The 22421-nt window shown below is 35.0% G+C and overlaps 1 protein-coding gene, 1 long non-coding RNA gene and 2 pseudogenes across 2 annotated transcripts; 3 read left to right on the forward strand and 1 right to left on the reverse strand.

The window, feature by feature from the left end:
• Positions 1–4903: 4903 nt before the first annotated feature.
• Positions 4904–5813, forward strand: LOC104777826 (thionin-like). Its single transcript, XM_010502152.3, has 3 exons — positions 4904–5238; positions 5337–5414; positions 5500–5813. Exons 1-3 carry the CDS (start codon positions 5010–5012, stop codon positions 5595–5597), a joined length of 405 nt encoding a protein of 134 aa, XP_010500454.2. The 5' UTR covers positions 4904–5009; the 3' UTR covers positions 5598–5813.
• Positions 5814–9487: 3674 nt separating this feature from the next.
• On the reverse strand, positions 9488–10577 carry LOC104777828 (uncharacterized). Its single transcript, XR_015587289.1, has 4 exons — positions 10369–10577; positions 10147–10223; positions 9864–9907; positions 9488–9727 (listed from the first exon to the last, which is right to left on the reverse strand). It is a non-coding gene; the product is annotated as an uncharacterized LOC104777828 (long non-coding RNA).
• Positions 10578–19067: 8490 nt separating this feature from the next.
• LOC104779232 (uncharacterized) lies at positions 19068–19967 on the forward strand (annotated as a pseudogene).
• An 878-nt stretch (positions 19968–20845) lies between these two features.
• On the forward strand, positions 20846–22012 carry LOC104779233 (ethylene-responsive transcription factor ERF117 pseudogene; annotated as a pseudogene).
• Positions 22013–22421: the final 409 nt, after the last annotated feature.

The following is a 22421-nucleotide window of genomic DNA, read 5'->3' on the forward strand; positions in this document are numbered from 1 at the left end:
TGTACCAAGTTTATCATTGATTTTCTTAAGTTGAAACCATTTCTGCTCGGTTTTCTTAAACCTTCTCCTTCACATCCTAGGACAGTTTTCATCCACTTCAGGAATTTCTTTAATGAATTCGTTCCCCAATTTATGAAATGCCTCAAATACTAAAAACTATACAACACACATATAACTAAAGTCAGCTTCAATTATAAGAAATATCAAAAATGAATAAGACTTAAAATTTTAAGACTCACTCACCTCAAAAGAAATACAGAAACCTGGAACAGGCCATCACACACTCTTTCTCCATGACCCCTCCAAAATGGCTCATTGTATGGAAATCGATTTTAGCATGTGATCAAATGATCCCAAGGAAAAGTTTTACAAATATCTAGATCATTCACTGCTCTTAGACAAAAATCATCGACACCCATAACATTTCCCCCAGAGTCTTTTGTCTGGTCTACAATGATGCTTCCTAGAATGAAGAGGACTGCCATCTTCAACCAATCACGAGAACGACCTAGTTCCATTTCCTCTAGCTTTTCTCTCACATATTGAAATCTAACCATTTTTATTTTTAAAAATGCTTCGTTTTATAGTACTCACTGCTCGATGTCTTATAATTAAGTGGATAGCTCCGACAGACTAATCCAGACATCAACGGGTGCTCCCTTAGACTATAATGGATTGGTACACTATTTACAACGAACCATGCTTCCTTCTTTTTTCTATGCGCGTCGTTCAAAGAATGAGCATCCACATTCCCATAACCTTGTGGTTTGGGTCTCTTGGTATGTGGAAAATGTGCTTGAACTGTGGATCCTTCTCAAACCAAATCCCTCGCATAACTGTGTAGTAGATGCTTCAAGCCTTCTATCATTGTCAAAGTTTCATAACTATGACACCTTGTCGATACCTTGATTTTTTTGTTGTACTCACTAGGAAGGAAGTATATTCCTAAAGGTTGCATCGCTTCCGTTTCTTCCTCCAATTCTTGCAACAATAATACTTTTACCTAGTTATACTAGTTTTCCACACAATGAAATACAGAAGTTTGGAGACGAGTTGGACAAGCCAAGTGGGTTAGATACAACAGAGATGGTATCAAACGTTAAAAGCACTTCATGTACTAGTTCCAAAAATAGTACAGGAAGTAGTACAAGAAGCTGAGTTGAAGAGTTTGAGTACAGAAGCTTGGGACCGACTTGGACAAGCCAAGTGACGGCTGCTGAGCTAGATGAACATCTTGAATGGAAGATTCAAGATAGGATCATGGAGAGAAACTTTCCTATTTTTAGTATGATAAGAAATTCTTATTTCTTGTACAATAGGAAAATTGTCAACCCTAGGGGTAGTGCAATTGTTAATTTCCCAATTCCTATTTATTGTATATTAGGAACTTTTCTATTTGTTGTATAATAAGAATGTTGCCAACCCTAGAGGTTGTGCAATTGTTATAAATACCAAATACCAAGAGGGCGATTTCATGAAGACTTGCGTGTTTCAAGGTATTTTCAAGAGATGCACACAAGATGTGTGGTGATTTACTGATGATTTACCAATCAACAAGATAGAGAGATCTACTGATGATTTATTCATCTAAAAAAGAATAATAGGCATAGTTATGTTTGTTTCATATCCAGTTGTAATTGCTATCTTGTTCTTGTGAATTTGTTCTAGACTAGGTCACGAGGATGAAGGAAGAAAAAAACCTCGTTAACAAAGCTTGTGTGTTATTTAGTTTATGATTGTACATAGTCGAAGAAACTAATCTTATATAGAAATATGCGTTTTCAGAAAAGGGTCATTCACGTTACTTAAAACAGTCGCCTATAAGAAAGTATTACCACCAACAACAGAGAAAGAGTGAATAGGTTGATGAAAGGTTTTGTTAGAAAGTATAGCTAGACTGATAAAAGGAGAAAAGTAAAAAGAACATAGCCTTATTCTAACAAAAAAAATCTTCTTCCTCGTTCTTGCATTATTCATCAAATACAACGTGTTTTTTAATCAAATTATTTGTTACGTTTTATCTTTCTTGTGTTAAAATATCTGTACATAGACAACATTCCAAATTGATAACATCATTATTTTAATCATATTAGCTATAGTTTCCATATGAATTTAGGAAGAGTTTGATAAGATTTCAGGTAGAAATTAAAAGATCTATTATCAAGTATTTCATTTTTGAAGAAGGTTTTACAAGTTGTAAGAAATATGTTTTACACGATATATGAAGAGAAAAAAAAAAGGTGGAGTCACACACTCGTTCCGTCTCCCTACATTTCTCGCCTAGGTCGTATGCACCAACATCTCTCGTCTTTATCTGATACTGATACATGAACGTCAATGTCTATGCTTAAGACTATTTCTTTAGTCTTCGATCTCTCATTGATAAATTCTTCATTAATCTACGTTTCATGTCTTCGATCAATATAGCAAAATAGAATGGAGAAAAAGAATACTGCACTAATCGGATAACCCTAAGATTAAATGAAGAAACCTTGATAGCTAGCATATTTTTATTTTCTTGGTTCAAACCCCTGATAGCTAGCATAATCTCTTTTTTATCGTTCAAGCTCGACGATAACAGCTAAGAGGTCTAACTTCAACAATCTGAAACATGGCTCTTTTAAAACGTTTTGAGTTTGTCATTGTCTTGGACCGAGAAATCTAGCATCAGGAAAAATGTTTTTTTGTGAGGTTAGTTTATTTCCTCTCCAGAGAGGACCCTTTGATCGTTCATCATGGAACAAATCGAGAAACAAACACTTTTGAAGGGTTTCAGCAGAATCGCATCTCAAAATATTATTTAGCAGATTGTGGAACATCAACGTGTGGCGGACCCACGTTATGGTTGGCAAAGTGGTTTGAGTTTACCCCAAAAATGTCCGGTAGGGTTCAACTCGACCTAACAACCATCTGCACCAACTAATATTTATTACTAGGTCCGCGCAAGTGTTTTTTAAAATAAAGAAACAAAAAATCACGTTGCTTGGATCGCTATCTCCTCTGTAATTGTCTAATCTGTTTAATCACATCGTAATCGTACACGTCTTCGTTCACTATATCAAGCCATACACACAAATTAGGATTTTTTTCCGACCCGTATCACGTTGCTTTGATTGCTATCTCATCTGTGATTGTCTTATCTGTTCCATCAAATCGTAATCGTACACGTCTTCGTTCACTATATCAAGCCTTACACAAAAATTAGGATTTTTTTCCGACCCGTAACTGCTTTTAGTCCATTACTTATCATAGCCCTCAAGGAAATCAATATTGCAATTTTCCTTTTTCTTTCAATTAATTGGGCAATTGACAAAAATAACACAATTTTAAGTTTTTCTTCCACATTTAGCACATGTTTTCAAATGTTCCAAAACTAGCACAAATTTATATATCCTCAATTTTGAAAAAAACCTAAATTATTAATAAAATTAAAGTTTATTTAGTTTCTTTTGAGCCTCCACAAACCCAGATCTCAATCTGAACACTATCTCAATCTGAAACTCATGATCCACTCTCTCTCTCTTGATCATTCTCTCTCTCTCTCTCTCCCTCTCTCTTTCTCTCTCTCTCTCTCTCTATCATTGTCCCTCTCTCTCTCGATCATTGTTCCTCTCTCTCTCTCTATCATTGTCCCATGTTCCCTTGAATTTCTTCCTCCTCCTTTGAATCTTGTTCCTTTTTGTCCGTTACTTCACCATCTTTACTTGATTCACCTACTGTTTTATTCTATTAACACGTTGAACACACTTAGGTTTTTTCTGATTTCTATTATCTAGGTTCTCTAATTTCAGGAATGATTATATGAAATCCAGGAAAGGTTGTATGAAATTCAGGAAGGATTCTATGAAATTCAGGAAGGATTGTATGAAATGTGAAAAGAATTCTATGAAATTCAGGAAGGATTTTCTTGAACTTCATGATGACTTTTATAAAAAAAGTTTAGATTTCCAAACATGAGAATGATGTTTAACATTCATGATGGCTTTCATAAAAAAATAAAAAGGTGAACTTCTTGAACTTCATGATGGCTTTCATAAAAAAAAATAAAAAAGTGAACTCTTTAACATTTTCCAAGATTCAAATCTGATGCCTCTCTTTACGAGCGGTCTAAGAGAGTGTACCATTAAGCCAAGCTATTCATTCGTAGAAAATATAATAACAAACACTAATTTAGGTTAAACACTAAGCTCGATGCAAAAAAATTATTTATGAAGGATTAAATAATGTTTAGAAAGGATACTTTAAAATTTATGATGACTTTCATAAAAAATAACACAATAGCTATAACACCAACCGTATACATATCATTTTACCCAAAACCATCAGAGAGGACATATTTTATGTACTGTAATGAGCTTAATTTAAGACACACTAGTCCAACTATGTCCCCCAATGAATCGCTGGAAAGGTATAATTTCAAATTAAATTTTGTTATTTAAATTACATAATAAATTTAATGTATACAAATGCCACTTGTGGAAAAATTGAGAATGTGTGCCTAGATTTGGAAGAAAAACTTAGATTAGTGCTAATGAAGGGAATTTCTCTAATTTATTTAGGTTCAAACTATCCAATCAAGTGTAGAACAAGCAGTCCCTGCTCAAAACTATTTAGAGCCCTAGGGTAAAAAAAAAATTTGAACCTTTTAAGGTACATATACACTGAATTTTTGAAATTGTTGATGGTCCCATGGACCACTAAAAGAGTTCAAACAAGTTTTTAAATGTTAAAAATGCTATTCAATAAGACCCTATTATACATTTAAATGTTAAGAATTTGGACTATTTCAAAAAAAAAAAATTGGACCCTTAAACACTATAAATTTTTGAAATTGTTGATGGTCCCATGGACCACTGCCCCTTTGCCCTCCCCACTTGAGCCGGGGCTGAGAACAAGTAGTATTTAAGCGAGTCTTGTTTCATCACCATTTCATCAATACAAGTTTATAAATTTTAAGTGTTTTCTCTAAGTACGTAGAATTTGGAATAAAACAAAGAATCAGTCAAAAGATGGAAGGCAAAACTGTGATTTTAAGTGTGCTCATAATGAGTCTTGTCATGGCCCAGATTCAAGTCGAAGCAAAGAGTTGTTGCCCGAGCACGCCGTCTAGAAACTGCTATAGTGTATGCCGTTTTGGTGCAGTAACTCCTAGGCAAACTTGTGCACAAACCTGTTCATGCAAAATTGTTCAAGGGACGTGCCCTTCGGGATATACACATGACAGCCTTGAAAACTCTGGTAATTCAATTTTTTTTTCATGTTCGTTAAATTATATCATTTACAAGTTGGATCATGATCTTGATGCGAGTTTCATGGATTTTTATTTTTTATTCAAGGTGATAATGTCAATGAATACTGTAAGATTGGGTGTGCATCTTCTGTTTGCGGTATCTTAACTACTCTTCAAAACTCTGGTAAAGTAAAGCTAATTATGATTAGTTTATTTGAACAAGCCAATGATATTCCGTTAATTCTAGTAATATTGTTTTCGTGAATTAGATGCAAGTGAAAGTGCGAATGGAGCGGTCGCACAATGCACCAAAGCATGTTCTAATTTCTGCACTAAGAGCTCATCTAATGCAGTTGAAACTGCCTAATTAACAAGCATAAACGCAATCTATGTGTGATTGTTTTTCTTTTTTTCAATAAAATGTCGCGTCTGTGACAAAATAAATGCAACTCTTGTACTAGCTCTAGCTGCTAGCCTGCTACTGTTTCAAGGTTTTCTATGCGACGTAAAAGGTTATTAATCCCTAGATTGTTTATCCTTTCAAGTTGCTACTACCTAAATAAAGAATAATATTGATTGTGTCCTTGTCTACTATAATATAATCAAAACCAAAATCTTGCTTTAACGTATAGTTTTCTCAGCTCATATCGTGACAACAAACAAATGCCACTTAGCATCACTACTTTATACCTACAAAATTCAAATAATTGCTAAAAGAAATTCTACACTTATAATCTTGTATGAACCGTTCAGAAGGCCGTCAATAGATTTAAGTAATGGAAAACTTGTAGTCCCGGATTTTCTTGTGACTGTTCGGGTAAGCCTAATATAGACTTCAACCGCAAGATTATAGTGCATTGTTAGATAGTGTGTCGAATCCACAAAAAAATTCGTTATACTAAGTACTTCTAACAGTAGCTAAAGATGGATTTTTTTTTTCTTTTCAGACTGTAACAAAAAAAAAATTAAAAAAAAAACATTAAGTCTTAGGGTATTCCCAAGGATTGGGAAATAAAAGAAATCAAATAATCAAAGTATATAAATTTAGAACCGTCCCTATGCTATACATGAAACACACAATTAGACTAGCTCTCTTTCAAGCTATTATTTTCTAAACTAAATATAGTGAATTACTAAACTTTCATTTCCAAACACAACAGCAAGCAAACATTAACTTCAAGTCCAATGGGTCCCTACATTAGTTACTCATTTACTTTTTATTTACTCGTTTAAGTTTAAGAATTAGATGTTGGGTTTGACCGAACCGCCGGTTCAACCACCCAGTTATCGGATTTTAGCTGGGTTTTCCTAGTTCTATCTGAGTATTTTAGTATCCGAGTTTTACGTATGATTCAGACCTTGACACCTTCCGGCTTGCGGTTCAACCAGTTTGACCGGCCGGTCCGGTCTGAATATCAGAACATTTGTATTTTACTTACAAATATCTCTATATAACCTTCATACTTTTTTATCCCTACTTATTTTTGTCCTATTTTTAAATAATTACATTTTTTTGAAAACTAATTTTAGTGCGAATTCAAATGACTCATTTTTTAATAACTATTTTTATCCTATATTTTCAAGAATGTTTTATAACATACATCATTTTAGTTTGGAAAAAAATCTTCTATAACCTTTATTAAACTTTTTTTTTTGAAGTTCGTCGGAAAAATCATCACTATATCATAATTTTTTTCTAGTTACCAATTATATGAAATATTAATATACAATAGTTTCATCCACAATATTATGAATTCTAAAAAAATATCATTTCTAAGCAAAAATATGATAAAGACAATAGTTTTATTATTAATTTTCTCATCTTATTACTCTCGTTTAATTCTCTTTCAATTACACAATGGCATCAAATTCTATGGAAACATAAATAGATCAAAAGACAAAGACTCGCCCAACATGAACACAGACGGTTCTCACCAAAACCATCGATTCTTATGATCTCTTTGAGGAGACACATCTATGGTAATTATTGGTTTGTTCTTTTTGTTCAAATGAAACTGCTTTGAAGGATTCATTTTTTTGTTAGTTACACCGAGGGCTATATTGAGATACATGGGTTTTTGGGTGTATGTTTTTTTGGCCTTCTTCTGTTGGATATATTATCAAGTATGTTTTTGGTGGTATTGGAGACATGTATTAGTGACACAAGAGGTGAGAAGACTAAAGAGACTTCCAAAGAAACATGGAGAATTTTTAATGGAAGCATCGAGTACATTGGTTTCGACGATGCGACAAGATTCAGAATCTTCTTCAACAGCATTGAATTTTCATCTTATAGTTAAAGTTATGCTAAAGAAATTATGGAGTTTCAGCAGCAAGCTGGTATCCAATATCATATTTGTGAAAGGGGGACATAGCAGATTTCATTTGTTAGCCTATAAGTCTAAAAATAGCATGGTTACACTCCACTCTTTCTTCGAAATTGTATCAGTTTCCTGCATTGCGTAAATGGTTGTATTGACAAGTTTCTGTATGTTGTAAACATTTATTAATCAATATATTTGATTTGCCGAAGAAAAATCATTATTTGTATTGGACTATTGGTTCAATGTTATTGTTGGGTCCATCTTCATGTTCTCTAGTTTGATTTTAAAAAATATATCTTCAGATGATTACCATTAGTGGTTAACATAAATCAAAAAACACACACAAACCTTTCTTTTACCTAAATCAATTATTAACACTGAATTTTTGTTTTATTTCAAATCTAGCAACCAATTACTTTGAAAGAGATGAAGAAAATAAAGGTGAATCTGTTGAGTGAGTTTTATAAACTGTCTGAAATATGTCATGGGATTGCTACTAAACCAAAATGTGATATATGAGACAACAAGATAGAATCATCACAGATGTCTCATTGATGGTGTGAAGACAATCAGCAGAACTAACAAATATGTTGATGCATTACTTGACACAGTTGTGGTAAGAACATATGTGAAAAGTTCTGAAGTAGTACAGAAAGCCGAATTGTGTGACTACTATGAGTTGAAATAATGAAGTTTGGATACTATCACACTTCTCCAATGTTTGAAATATGTTTTAATTCTCACACCCACCGGCCACCACAAAAGAAGAGTCATAATACTTTTTAAATAAAATTGTTGTCGGTAAAATAAAATAATATATACCTAATTCATGCATATAATTAAAAAGCACAAAATTTTCCTTATCATTGGAGCATATGATATTTTAAACTATCTACAATATCTTAATAATAATACTTTAAACTTTTTTAAAAATGAAAATTTATTATATCTGATATAACTGAATTAGACCCATACATAATTTTAAATTTGGATGTTAGAAAACTAAGTTTTTTCTCATTCTGATTTGAGTTCAAATTATCTTATTGATAATAAATGTATTTAACTTTATGTACTATATGATGATTTGATCTATAAAAAAATCAAACAAAAATGATGGAGAAATCATAATTTTTTACCATTAATGAGTTCCCTAATTTACTCTTTAGATCAATGTCATTCCTTGTCATATCTTACAAATTAAAACTTTTTTTTTAACCTAGGGATTAATCCGGGCTACGCCCGGGTATATATTTAACATTTGACATTCATTTATAGTAAACTTTGACCAATGAAATGCATAGATAATAGATTTTGTAGGTATTTCTATGATCATAACTTTGAATTGGTCCATTTAACTGCTTATAATATGACCTGTTATGTATTGTAAAAATGTTTTCTTCTTTATGGTTTTTTTCTCCTTCTCTTGTGTGTTTGAATTTGTGTTTACTTCAATTGTTACCAGCATTTGCATGAGCATACCAAGTCCTTAAGTACTTAATTCAACGAAGAAGATATATATATACTGTTAAACACACTCTACACAACATTTCTTTAGACCATGCCATGCTATATCTAAAACTAATCTTTTCTATACACATAATGCCTATTAAAGTTTTAAGTTTCTGACGGAGTGACCCTCTTTATGGTAAGTTTTGCCAAATATACAGTGATTGAAGCTTGATGTATGAAACTTCACAAAAAAATAACTGGTATGTATGTTCAATAGAATAAGAAAACAATTCATGGTTTTGGATGCCAATTATCTATATGCCACTAACATTTGATCTCAGTTTGTATAATGGATTAACCATTTTGAGAAGGTAAGTGACACCAGTACGTAGTTGAGAACTTGAGATTGCATCTCCCATGAGTAATCCTTGTTGTAACTACGCTCATGGCTAAAAAAAAAACAAATTGTTTTAAGTAGAAACTCTAGCCTTAAAAAGATTGTTGATTCAAATTTTGGTAAGACTTCAAAATATGAGACTTCTTTTCATATCTCACTGGCTACAACATCTGATTTTCTAAGCACATAAAAAGGATATGACCAGTTTTACTAAGTTCTCTTATCCGTTAAGGAAAAACCATCTTTAGCATATTTGTTTTGGCTCTTCTTTCTTGTCTTTTGTATGCCATTAAATCTTCATGGATTTGTTTGGAATCATTGAGATAGCTGAAGAATTAAAACAGTGAAAAAATGTTACATAATCAATTAAATCACCTAATCATCATTGCTTAAGTAGGTTTTTTATTTTAGCATTGCTTAAGTAGGAGAAGAAAAAATCAAAATAATGATATATCCTCCTTACCTTTGAGGTTTTGGTTGCGTTATCGAGATGGCTTCATGTGGGCCCTGTGGCACAAATTGTAGTTTAGGTAATATCCATGCTTCTTATTCATTCCTAAACTAACATGAATAACAAAGCAGCATAGAGAAGGCGTCTTAAAAATCCCATTGCCTAACAGTTCAAGGGGATGGGTTCTCTGAAGATTAAATGTTGACACCAAATCATTAAATGAAAACAGAGGAGAGGATACACCAAAACTTCAATTGTCACATAAGATATAACGATTGGCAGATTGGGTACTTACTTGCACCATTTGTAGCACAGCCTCAGTCGTTTTTATCTCTAACGACACACATGTGGCCTCAACGTACGCATGATGTGCTGATGACACCAATAACGACAAAAGGTAAAAAGAGTGTATGATTGAAACGATAAGACAGGAATCAAACGGTTAGTTTAAAGATTTGTATAATTAAACAAATGAAAGAGATTTTGCAGGAAACAAAGAGATTGATCTAAGATATACCTTCGTTTTAATGGTCGAAAGAAGGGTCCTCCACTCAAGCGATTGTGAAATTGAAACAACAACGTTCTCCTTTGCAAAGAAGGAGAGTTGCAACAAAAAATTTCAGATCAAAGTAAAACGGTGATAATATTAGAACAACTATAAAGAAGGAGTTTTCGAAAACAACTATAAGAACAAAGGAAGGGACGCGTCAGAAAGTAAAGGAGAAGGAGTAAATGAAAAGGAGTCGAAAATTTGAAGAGATAAAATAGGTTTGAGGTATGAAAGTGAATGTTTGACCTAACTACTAAGCTTTATAGCTGATTGATGGTCTCTCCGTATTCTTGCAGTTAGGAAGACGTGGAAGAGGAAAAGTTTAATAGGAAGAAAGGTTAAACTTGTAGATGATGTGTCATATGATTTTTTTACATGAGTGATAATGTGGCAGCCTAAGGTAGAAGCTTTAGAATGGTGATGTGACTTGTCTTAAGAGCCTCAAATTGTCCCTTTTATTAGTAGTAATGTAATTCAAAAAATAATAATATAGATAAATTAGTTTCACAACTTTCAATTTTATAATTAAGTAAGAAATATATTTTACACGATATATGAAGAAAAAAAAAAGGTGGAGTCACACACTCGTTCCGTCTACCTACATTTCTCGCCTAGCCTCCTAGGTCGTATGCACCAACACATCTCGTCTTTATCTTATACATGAACGTCAAGGTCTATGCTTACGACTATTTCTTTAGTCTTCGATCTCTCATTGATAAATTCTAGATGGCACATTTAGAGCCTAGTAATGTTATTTTTTTAAAGATGTAATTAAGTTTATGGTTTTTCTTTTTGTAATATAAAATTAATTTTTGTTTTCAAAAAATTAATTCTGAAAGGCAAAAAATGTACATACAAATTTAAAATAAATGCACAAAATGTATTAGTTTTCTATTGTTTTTATTTTATTGTGGATAACCTAATTTTCCTTTACGCTTGGCTCCAATTGCTTTCCCCTCAAATCTCTCTCCCCTCTCTTCTTCTCCCTTTGCGACAACGAACCCGAACTCCTAACCACATAAAAGGTATTGTCCATCACCTTGAACCAAGTTCTGCTATTGTACAGTATATTAGTTCCTTCATGAAGTTAACTTAATAGACAATAAAACAATAGTTATCTTCTGTTTTTTGGTACTTCCTTATATCATACTTTTTTGTTATTTACATTGTTAAAACTCCTTTTCCGCGTCCAAGAAAAAAAATAGATAGATGACTATAATAATTACAATTGCATTGGTAATTAGGAAACAAAAAGTATTTATTATTTTGTTTCTTATTGCAGAGAGATCATGGATACTAATCTTATTGTCCTTATAGCCTGTGGTGCTTTCATCTGGGTGATGTTTGTAGTGAAGAGTTGTTGGAAGATGTGTTGTTTCGATGGGGCAAAGAAGACAGTCACTGGTGGCGCTGAAGATGATGAAGGTGGAGCCGTGGAGCTGGTGGTGGCGACAGCAATGGTGGAGGATGATGTGTCGGAGCATGTTGTGGTCGTTGGGGCACAGTGATAATGGTGGCGGCTGAGGATTCGACGTATATTTTTTTTCCACATCGTAAATGAACAAAGATTATGCTGCTATAGTTTAGGTAGATTACTGAATTTTATTTTTCAAATTTCCAATTTGATTTGAATTATAATTTTCTCATTTGATTTATAAGTTGGACTGAATATTATCTTTAATATATATATATATATATATATATATATATATATCAATTTGAGTTTATCTCTCCACCGAGTTTATCTTATGTGGGTATGCGAAAACCAAAAGTTTGCATGGAAAAGTTTTTTTTTTTTTGGTCAACGGAAAAGTTATATAACAAAACATTTAATATCATACTGTATTATCTTAAAAATTAGAAAAATCTAATAATAAATGTTAAATAACTTAACTTCATAAAAGTTTAATATTTGCGTAGATTCTCTCTGACAAAATCGTTTCAAATTTGGTGTTGTGGAAAGAAAAACCATCAAACTCAAACTTTTACAAGTTAATTTAAATCAATTAATCAGTTGCGGCATCATCCCATATATAATTCATGTCATTTTCATATTTATAGTCATGATGTTTTAACAAATAACATACACAGATTCTATTATAAATTAAAACTTAGTCATTGGATTTTTTGCTTAAAACAATCAAAAATAAATTTACGGTTTTTTTTTTAATGTTTGTGATATAACATATCAAAACTTCAAATGCAGGCGAAAGCTTCCAAAACAGAAATGTAATATTTTTAACGAGCTTTCAAAAAATGGATGAGCACCACACAAGCAAGATTTTGAAAACTTATGAGATATTATGATTCCAACTTCGATTCGGAAGAAGAAGCGTACCTCCGACAAAACTTCTATTCTACCAAGCTCTCCACTCCCTCGATGACTCTTTAGGTTTTTTCTAAAATCCACCATAGCTCATGATATACTTGTCTTTCACGGGGTTTGACTAGAAGCGGGAATAAACCGCAAGTGCACAAGCAATTGTAAGAATTACAAACAAGTAAGTACGAGAAGAATACAGAATGAGATAGAATGATCACGAGATATAGAGAGAGAGGTGTGCTAGGTTAGAATAGAGAAGAAGGAGAAATTCTCATTCCTTGAATAAATAGTGATCATAGTTACAAACTAATAGGATACAATAGAGTCTATATAAGGAAACTACTAAAAATACATTTATAATGTAAGACGAACGTGTTCTTATAATATAAGAAGAACGTGTTCTTATAATGTAATAAGAATGTGTTCTTATAAGGTAAGAAGAACGCGTTCTTATATCATAAGGAGAATGCGTTCTTAGTTCTTCGTGTGTTTATGTTCACACTCCCCCTCAAGTTTAACCATTTGGAATAAAGGTTAAGCTTGAAACGTAATTATGAATACACACCTCATTAAAAACTTTAGTATGGAAAACCTACATAGGACAAAAATATATTAATGGAAAAAGAATATAGAGCCAATAGCTTAGCGTCTTCAACGGCAGTAATTGGTGTTCAAAAAGAAAAAAATATTCAAAAAAAAACAGCAATCTTTATATATTAAACCAAAAAATCTTGTTTTTTTTTATTTCTAAAAAAAAAGAAAACAGTTGGAATAGGTTTTTGGGAATTTTCCTTGTTGGGCATCCACGTTTTCCTAAAAATTTGTTTATTCATTGCTTACTGTTATCTTATCTTAATTCTACTTGTTTATTTTTTAGTTTCCTTCCTTTGTTGTTTTATGTTCTTGCATTATTTCTGAAAGAGACTAATGGAAAAGTTGGAAACCAAATCTTATTTTATTATCTTAGCTCAACTTTACTCTCACATCTCTAGTGTGTAACACTCATAATCCAGAAAAAGAACATGAAACAAAGAGTTATCAAGATCTGATGGACCAGATTGGCTTCTAATATTTTACCCTTTCTTCTAACTTACCCTTTCACATTGCAGATAATTCCCGAGTCAGATTGAGAGGGCAATATTGAATTAAGCACAAAGAATATTGAATCAAGCTCAATAGATTAACGAATAACTCTCGTTTATTGCTCTTAGAAACTTCTCAAAACTAAAAACAATCTCAATCTCTCTAATCTCACAAGAAGTGTTACATCTCAACAACTCCTTATATATAGAGACCCTTTAATAATTTTTAATTAAAATAACAATTAGATAACTCCTAACTTGTTATAATCCTAATCCTTTTTGGAAACCATGACTTGGTGAGATTAGGATAACTTCTATCACAAGTTATTCAAGTTTATCCTCAACAATCACCCCCTTAAGCTTGAAGTTCTTGTTTGACACATCATGAACACCTATGAAGTCCCTCATTTCCCCAAACTTGATTCGTCCAAGCGGTTTGGTCAAGATGTCGGCCTTCTGCTCAGTACCGGGAACGTGCTCAACATCCACCTGCTCATTCTCCACACACTCACGAATGAAGTGATACTTCCTGTGGATGTGTTTGCTAAGACCGTGGAAGACTGGGTTTCTGGTGAGTGCTATTGCAGACTTATTGTCTATGCGAACCGTTACTTTCTTAAGAGCTTCTCCTGTAACTTCAGAAAGTAAGTCCTGCAACCAAATCGCCTGCTTTGCCGCTTCAATACCAGCCATAAACTCTGCCTCACAAGAAGACAACGCCACTGTCTCCTGCTTCTGTGAACACCAGGTGATCGGACAGCCATTAAGGTAAAAAATGTGACCACTCGTGCTCTTACCATCATCTTCGTCCACATTGTGACTGCTGTCACTATATCCTACCAAGCCCGAACTGTTACCTCGTTTGAATGTGAGACCATAACCCGTAATGCCTTGTAAATACCTCAAAACATGTTTTAAAGTTTCTCCATGACACTTCTTCGGACTATGCATGTAGCGACCAAGGATTCCAACAGCAAATGCGAGATCAGGCCGAGTGTGAATTAAGTATCTTAGACAACCAATGCCTCTCCTATACTCGTGTTCACAAAATGACTCATCCGTTAATGCTTTAGAGAGTTTTGTACCCGTATCCATCAGAACCTGCACAACATTGCACTCGCTCATACCTGCTTCCTCGAGAATCTTTTCTGCATATCTCCCCTGCTTCAACGTAATCCCACTCTGTTCTTGTAAAACCTCAATGCCAAGATAGTACGTCAGCCTCCCAAGGTCGCTCATCTTAAACTTTGAAGACATACCTTGTTTAAACTCGTAGATCAGCTTCAAGTTACTACCAGTGATAAGAAGGTCATCTGCAACAATCAACAATTAATCCTTTTCTTGTCTTCGATACAGAGCAGGCTCTTTAGCACATCGAACAAACCTTAACTCCAACAGAATTTGATTGAGCTTGTGGTTCCAGGCTCGCGGAGCTTAACGAAGTCCGTAGAGTGCTTTGTTCAGCTTATATACCAGTCTTTCACTTCCACTCCTCATAAAACCTTCCGGTTGAGCAACAAATACTTCTTCTCTAAGATCTCCGTGCAGGAACACAGTCTTGACATCCAAATGGTGCACTTCCCAACCTCTAGATGCAGCCAAAGCAAGGATGAATCGAACTATTTCGAGTCGTGCCACCGGAGCAAACACCTCATCAAAGTCTACCCCGTGTTTCTGCACATAACCCTTTACAACTAACCTTGCTTTGTACTTGTTGATGCTTCCATCACAATTCCGCTTGATTTTAAACACCCGCTTCAAACCTATTGGTCTAACGCCTGATGGTAACTCTACTAAGTTCCACACTTGATTCTTCTCGATGGAATTTAGCTCCTCGTTGCAAGCATCTCTCCATACTTCTAGCTCCATTGCGTCATCATAGTTTCTAGGTTCATCGTTTAACGACAACAAAAGTCGTTCTCCCTCTTCCTCTGCTAGAAGCACATAATCACTTAGATAACTTGGCTTCACACTCGGTCGAGTTGACCTTCTTAACACAGGTTGAACTGATTCCGATACTTGTTCTTGAATTTCTTCTAGCACCTCAAATCTATCCTCAACATTTGGAACTTGTTCGCAGTCTGCAATGTCATCTCGCAGACTGTTGTTACCAAAATTTCCAAAACTTACAGTGAACGAACCTGGAGCCTCTGTATCTCCCTGTGATTCACTCCAATTCCACCTCTTGGTTTCGTCAAACGTTACATCATGGCTCACTGTTATTCTTCTTGTTGAGGGATTCAACAGCCGATATGCTTTACTTCCAGGCTCGGTTCCAAGGTGTACCAGTGAAAGAGACCTGTCATCCAGCTTCTTGAGATGTTGTGACTCCACCTTGGCATAACCAACACAGCTAAAGACCCGCAAGTGCTCCAGATTTGGCTTCTTACCTTTAAGCATCTCGTAAGGGGTTTTGTCACACAGTGATCTTGTGGCAACTCTGTTGATCAAATAGGTGGAATGTCTCACTGCCTCTCCCCAAAGATAGTTAGGAACATTCATGTGTTTCAGAATGCTTCTAGTCATCTCAAGCAAGGTTATGTTTCTTCTCTCCACCACACCATTTTGTTGAGGAGAGTAGGGAGCAGTCAAATGTCTTTGAATTCCAGATTCTTCACAAAAGCTTGTGAATTCATCAGACACAAATTCACCTCCTCTATCTGTTCTAAACACCTTGATAGTTGTCCCAAGTTCTTGCTCAACACGAGCTTTGAACCTTTTAAATGCGCTGAAAGCATCACTCTTTTCCTTCAGAAACAGAGACCACATGTACCGTGAATGATCGTCGATGAGCACAAATATATACTTATTTTGTGCTTCTGTTGCAGGTGTAATGGGACCACAGAGGTCTCCATGGATCAAGTCAAGCGGTTTCTCAGCTCGAAACCCTATTGCTTTTGGAAAAGTCTTTCTCACTTACTTTCCGAGCAAGCAAGAGTCACACATCTCCTTGTCAAACCTCATGTTTGGTATACCGATGATCAACTCCTTTCTCACCATTGAATCCGTTGCCTTAACATTGATGTGGCCCAGTCTCTCGTGCCACCTTGTAGATGTTTTACACGATATTTGCAGCAAGTGATGTTCAGTCTCCATATGGACTTTGTAAAGTCTGTTTTGTGACCTGTTTGCTCTCACTAGAAGTTTTCCATCACGGTCATGAAGAGTTAAGTAGTTCTCCTTCATTCTTACTTCACACCTTGTTTCTGTGGCTTGTCCGAGGCTGAGTATGTTGCTCTTGAGATCCGGTATCCAGTAAACTTGAGCCAAGATTTTACGATCACCTGTCTTGGTAAAGGATTGAACCTCTCCCTTTGATGTCGACTCGCGAGTCGTCACCAAACCTTACCTTTTCCGTGACAGTCTCGTCGAGTTTGGTAAAGAAACTACGATTGTCGGTCATAGGATTATTGGCTCCGTTGTCGAGGTACCACACATTGTCTCCAACTGTTTTCATTTCATAATTTTGTGGCTTGACCTTCTTCTCATTAAGAAACACCACCTCATGCATCAGTAAGGTTTCAGCTTCTTGAGTCTCTGAATCAGTTGAGTCTTGAATCTCTTGTAGCTTAAGCAATCTGTCCGGACAATTTGAGGCATAGTGGCCATGTTTATCACAGCGATAACAAACAACCACCGACTTATCTCTGCTCTGATAGTTGCCACGACCTCGCCCTCTTCCTCGTCCTGTGAAACGTCCACCCCTTGCACCTCTTCCTCGACCTTGATCATAGTCTTCTTGGTAGTTATTTGCATACATAAACTTCGTCTGATCTTCCTCATCACGAATTCGCATATGCCTTAAGTCTACCGACTATATCAACAAAACTAGTCTTGTTAAGATCAAGAACCTGCTCCAAGTCTGCAATGATGTGAATATATTTTTTCCTTGGCAAGCTGTTCAGAAACTTCTTGACCATCTTAGGCTCCTCAATACTCATGCCTAATGCTCCAGACTTTGATGCAAGCTCTGATAATTTTCCCACAAAATCATCAATTGTGTCGTAGTTTTCATCCTTATTCTTTCGAACTCTGACATAAGAGTCTGCAGTCTTGCCTCCTTGACTCTTTCTGCTCCAACAAAACGAGACTTGATTGCCTCCCAGACTTCCTTAGCAGTAACTAGGTTACCAACTTGCAGGGTTAGTGTTTCCGGGATAGATTGGAACAGAAGGGCTTTCGCTAGATCAATCTTGTCAGCATCCACAACCTCCTCTGTTTCAATTGTCTCCCACACTTTATTTACCTTCAGCACTATTGTCATCTTCATTGCCCACACCGTATAGTTGGTGGTGGTGAGCATCGGACATTGAAGTGTCGAAGTACCGGTCTCTTTCGATGTGGATGTCATAGCAACGATATCTCCCATGTCTCTCGATCGGAACAGATTTAGCTAGTTGCAAACAGATGGTTTTACTCTAGTAAAGAAAAACTTTATGCTTTAAAATTCAATGATGCTATGATACCAAATATTGAATTAAGCACAAAGAATATTGAATCAAGCTCAATAAATTAACGAATAACTCTCGTTTATTGCTCTTAGAAACTTCTCAAAACTATAAACAATCTCAATCTCTCTGATCTCACAAGAAGTGTTACATCTCAACAACTCCTTATATATAGAGACTCTTTAATAATCTTTAATTAAAATAACAATTAGATAACTCCTAACTTGTTATAATCCTAATCCTTTTTGGAAACCATGACTTGGTGAGATTAGGATAACTTCTACCACAAGTTATTCAAGCTTATTCTGAACAGGCAACACTATTTTTATCATGCGTAACGCATTGCCATATGGAAAATTTTCTTTAAATCCATCCGAAGTCAATTTTTACAGTAATCATTGAGGCCGTTGAACATTCTTTGATCGCTTTAGAGTTGTAGCGACATCAACAAAAGCACACCAGTCGTACAAAGTCTTATAAAAAACAAAAAGAAGCTCTTGGGAGATAAACAATTAGTGTTTGAAAGAAAAAAAAAAAACTAAAATACTACAGATTATTTAATCTATAAATATCTTTAAATGGAATCGTTACGGTCTTTTCGTACTCCCTCATGGGAAAATGAAGCAGCGTGCTTAATAAAGACCTAAATAATGTTATTTCGACTACCACATGGGAAAATGAAGCAGCGTACTTGTAAATGCAGCAATCGAATCGTCTATTGTTTTTTTATCACACACTCACGAAAACTCATTTACTTTATAAGAGTTTCATTACATGTTCCAAAACAACAAAAAAAACAATATACTTGACAACATGGCTTCTGGACATCGTCAAGAAAGCAAGTTAGATGCCAAATTCAAAGCTATGTTTGAAACCAAAGACGAGAAGTTCCAGAAGCTCCTAGAATGCTTAGAGCCACTACGTGAGAACCAGGTACAAGTCGACAGCTTTACTCTATCAGATTTGCTCAGCACTGTCTATTTAGCAGCTGACCGAATGGTTAAACATGTCCAAGTCCTAACCACAATTCCTTACAAAGACGTACGTGATAGCGTGTTAGCCAAGGCAAACTCATTAGGGATTTGTCCTCCAAGTCACGAGATGAATCTCCTTCACATCTACGGAGTTTGCGAATGGATGAAAACCAAAGCCGGTAGTGAAGCCGTTATGGAGGTGCAACGTAGCGAGAAGCTAAAGAGGCGAGCGGCAGCAAAAGGGAGGACGGTTGCTGAATCGGCTATGATAAGAGCCTTCAACGCTCAGTTTGCCGAGTATAGGTCTGAGCTAAAAAGGGTTCGTGCACTCCAGGAGAAAGAGAGTGATACTGGTGTTCGTCTCCGAGACAAGTACTGGCCAGTTTCTGCATTCGATGTAGCCATCAATATTTTACATGAAGAGGCAATTCTTGATTTTTGTAGGAAAGACGAAGTGAAAAGTGGGTTATACAAGTTTGTGGAAGGATTGATTGAACGTAAGATGGTGAGTTTTGCTTTACGTGAAGCCTCTAATCTTCGTGTTGTTCTTAAAGAAATGGCAAGTTTTGAAGTTCCGGTTTCATCTAAGGATGGGAATTATGGTATCGGTGAGAAGAGGAATTGTATTAGATCTAAGGATGAAAATTGTGGTGCTGGTGAGAAGGGGAAAGATATTGGATAGGTGCTTGGTCATGGTGGAGAAACATCGGCTTAGAGGATGAAGCGTCTTACTAATTAATGAGAAATTGTGATAGATCGAGGGGCAAAAATATATTTTTAATTTTGTTTTCTTTCTAAAATTCTTTATTGTAATGTCTATTTTCTTCTTGTACTCCTTTTAAAGTTTAACCTATTGTTTTGATGACAAAAATTAAATGTTTTTGAAAACCCAAACCGGAAGGTCCGGAACCAGAAACCAAACTGGACAATTTTCTTTAATCTCGATTCAACTTGATCCGATTACTTTTGATGTTACGATATTTCATTTTTTTCGTGACTTTTGAAAAAAAAACTAATGATTTCTTTTTAAAAAAATTGTTTAATATATCTAACCAACTCTTTTACAAATGTTTGAAATACAATAAATTGTTTTTTCAAAAGAATGTAATCAAGAATGAAAATTAAACTCTGAAATTTTAGATAGTCTCAATTTTACGTGCTCTCCGTTTCGATGGTTGGCTTGTCCACTAATAAAAGAAGAAAATAAATTAGTTATTAATGCGTAGTAAAAATGCTCTCATTAAAATTCCCGAATTAAGAAAATAGAAAGTTTAGAGAGTGTGATATTATTAACTTGATATTTTTTAGGACAAAAACAAAAAGAAAAAATATTATAAATCATCAGAGTTCCCGAATTTCCTGTTTTATGTACTAAATAGTAAATATTAACTTTCTTTTTCTCACACAAAAAGAATATTTTCTTAATTTTGGTAAAGGGGGGGTAATCATAGTTCCCGATATTTACGAAAGATTTACTTTTAAAACCATATCTAAAAAGGAAATAAATAGGAAAATATATCAATTTTTCATAAACTATTATTAATAACGTCTTCAATGTTTCGTCTTCCTTAGCTTTGCTTAAGTATCTTTTCACACACTCTCTCCTCTCCACAAATACACAATAAGGTACGATGATGAATCTCTTAACTATGTTCTCTGTTTAATATCTCTATCACGAACTCAAAAACTCGATATGTTTTTGTACTTATTGTAAGATTTTCCTCATCTCCTGCATGCTGCTTTCTAGAGTTTAAATCGGATAGAGAACAATGATCAGTGGCAGAGAAGAAGTGGACATCGATCTCAACGTGATTAAAACAGTTAATGTAATCTGTAATGATCCAGACGCCACTGATTCCTCTAGCGATGACGATGAAGTCAAAACCGGAAACAATAGTACTCGCCGTCGTCAGATCAAGCCAAAACCACCGAAACGTTTCACCTCAAAGATCTGTGTCCAGACGCTGATCAAAAGGTACGAGAACGTTTCGAATTCTACAGGGATCAAAGCAGCCGGGAATAGGAAAACGTCGTCGGGATTCAGAGGCGTTAGGCGGCGGCCGTGGGGGAAATTCGCGGCGGAGATACGAAACCCGTTTGAGAAGAAGAGGATGTGGCTTGGAACGTTTCCTACCGAAGAAGCAGCAGCAGAAGCGTACCATAGAATTAAAAGAGAGTTTGATGAACAATTAGCTTTAGGTAAAGCGGAGGTAGACCTAGCAGATTTAACCAAGCCGTGTGGTGTATGTAAACGGGAAGACAAGGAAGTTAAATCAACCAAGTCGTCGGTTGCAACTCGGTCGGCTAATAACAAAAAGGTAAATAAGATAAATGTTGTTGAGAAGACCTTTTGTTCTAGTTACGTTGATGAAGACGAGGGAATGATTAGTAAAATGTTGGAAGATCCGTTAATGACATCGTCGATTTCGGATATTTTTCCTGATTCGGTCGTTGGATCGAATGATATTTGGATAGATAACAATCCAACGGAGTTTGATTCGATTTTCAATGAGCTAAAGTTTGACATCCTAGAGGATGATACAACAACAGGCAACGAGAAAACCTTTGGATTTAAGATTGGGGATAACACTATTGCAAATATTTTCGACGAGGCTGATTTGCGTGATTTTGATCAGTTGGCGAATGATTTTCAGTTAGAAGATCTTCAGTTAGAAGATTTTCCGATGGATGATTTTGGGTTATTCGGAGTGCCTGATGATTATAGTTGGTTTAATGGTACCGCTGATTGGATTGATAAGAGTTTATGAATATATTTTTTTGGGATTCTTATCATTTTATGACACGGCACGGCACTTGTACTGTAGTACTAGTACAAACAAACCATTGAGTTACAACGTATTATATTATATATAACATAATTCGCCTAAATTTGTGTTTACCACTGACAAAGGACTGTTTTTACGTAGGTTTATAATAAACTTTTTCAATGGGAATAGACAAAGATAGTTCCTACAAGGTTTTTTACTGATACGTCTTTTTTACTGAAGTATGTTCCACACGAGCTTTTGTACTTTAATTTTGGACTAGCTTCGGTTTCTTTGCAGTAGTCAATTTTTTATTTGACATTTGACAACAACTTGCACAAAACAGAATCTGAGAGGCGAGAGCATTTGATATCTTAAGACTCGATCGCTAAGATCTCCGGACAAATCGACCTTTCATTCTCGGTTTA

Source organism: Camelina sativa, chromosome 3, assembly GCF_030686135.1.
Source record: "Camelina sativa cultivar CO46 ecotype springtype chromosome 3, ASM3068613v1".
NCBI lineage: Eukaryota > Viridiplantae > Streptophyta > Magnoliopsida > Brassicales > Brassicaceae > Camelina > Camelina sativa.

Coding starts and splice junctions, on each gene's coding strand:
- LOC104777826 (XM_010502152.3), top strand. CDS start 5,010: ATGGAAGGCAAAACTGTGATTTTAAGTGTGCTCATAATGAGTCTTGTC. Junction 5,239..5,336: donor TGACAGCCTTGAAAACTCTG/GTAATTCAATTT, acceptor TTTTTATTCAAG/GTGATAATGTCAATGAATAC. Junction 5,415..5,499: donor AACTACTCTTCAAAACTCTG/GTAAAGTAAAGC, acceptor TTCGTGAATTAG/ATGCAAGTGAAAGTGCGAAT.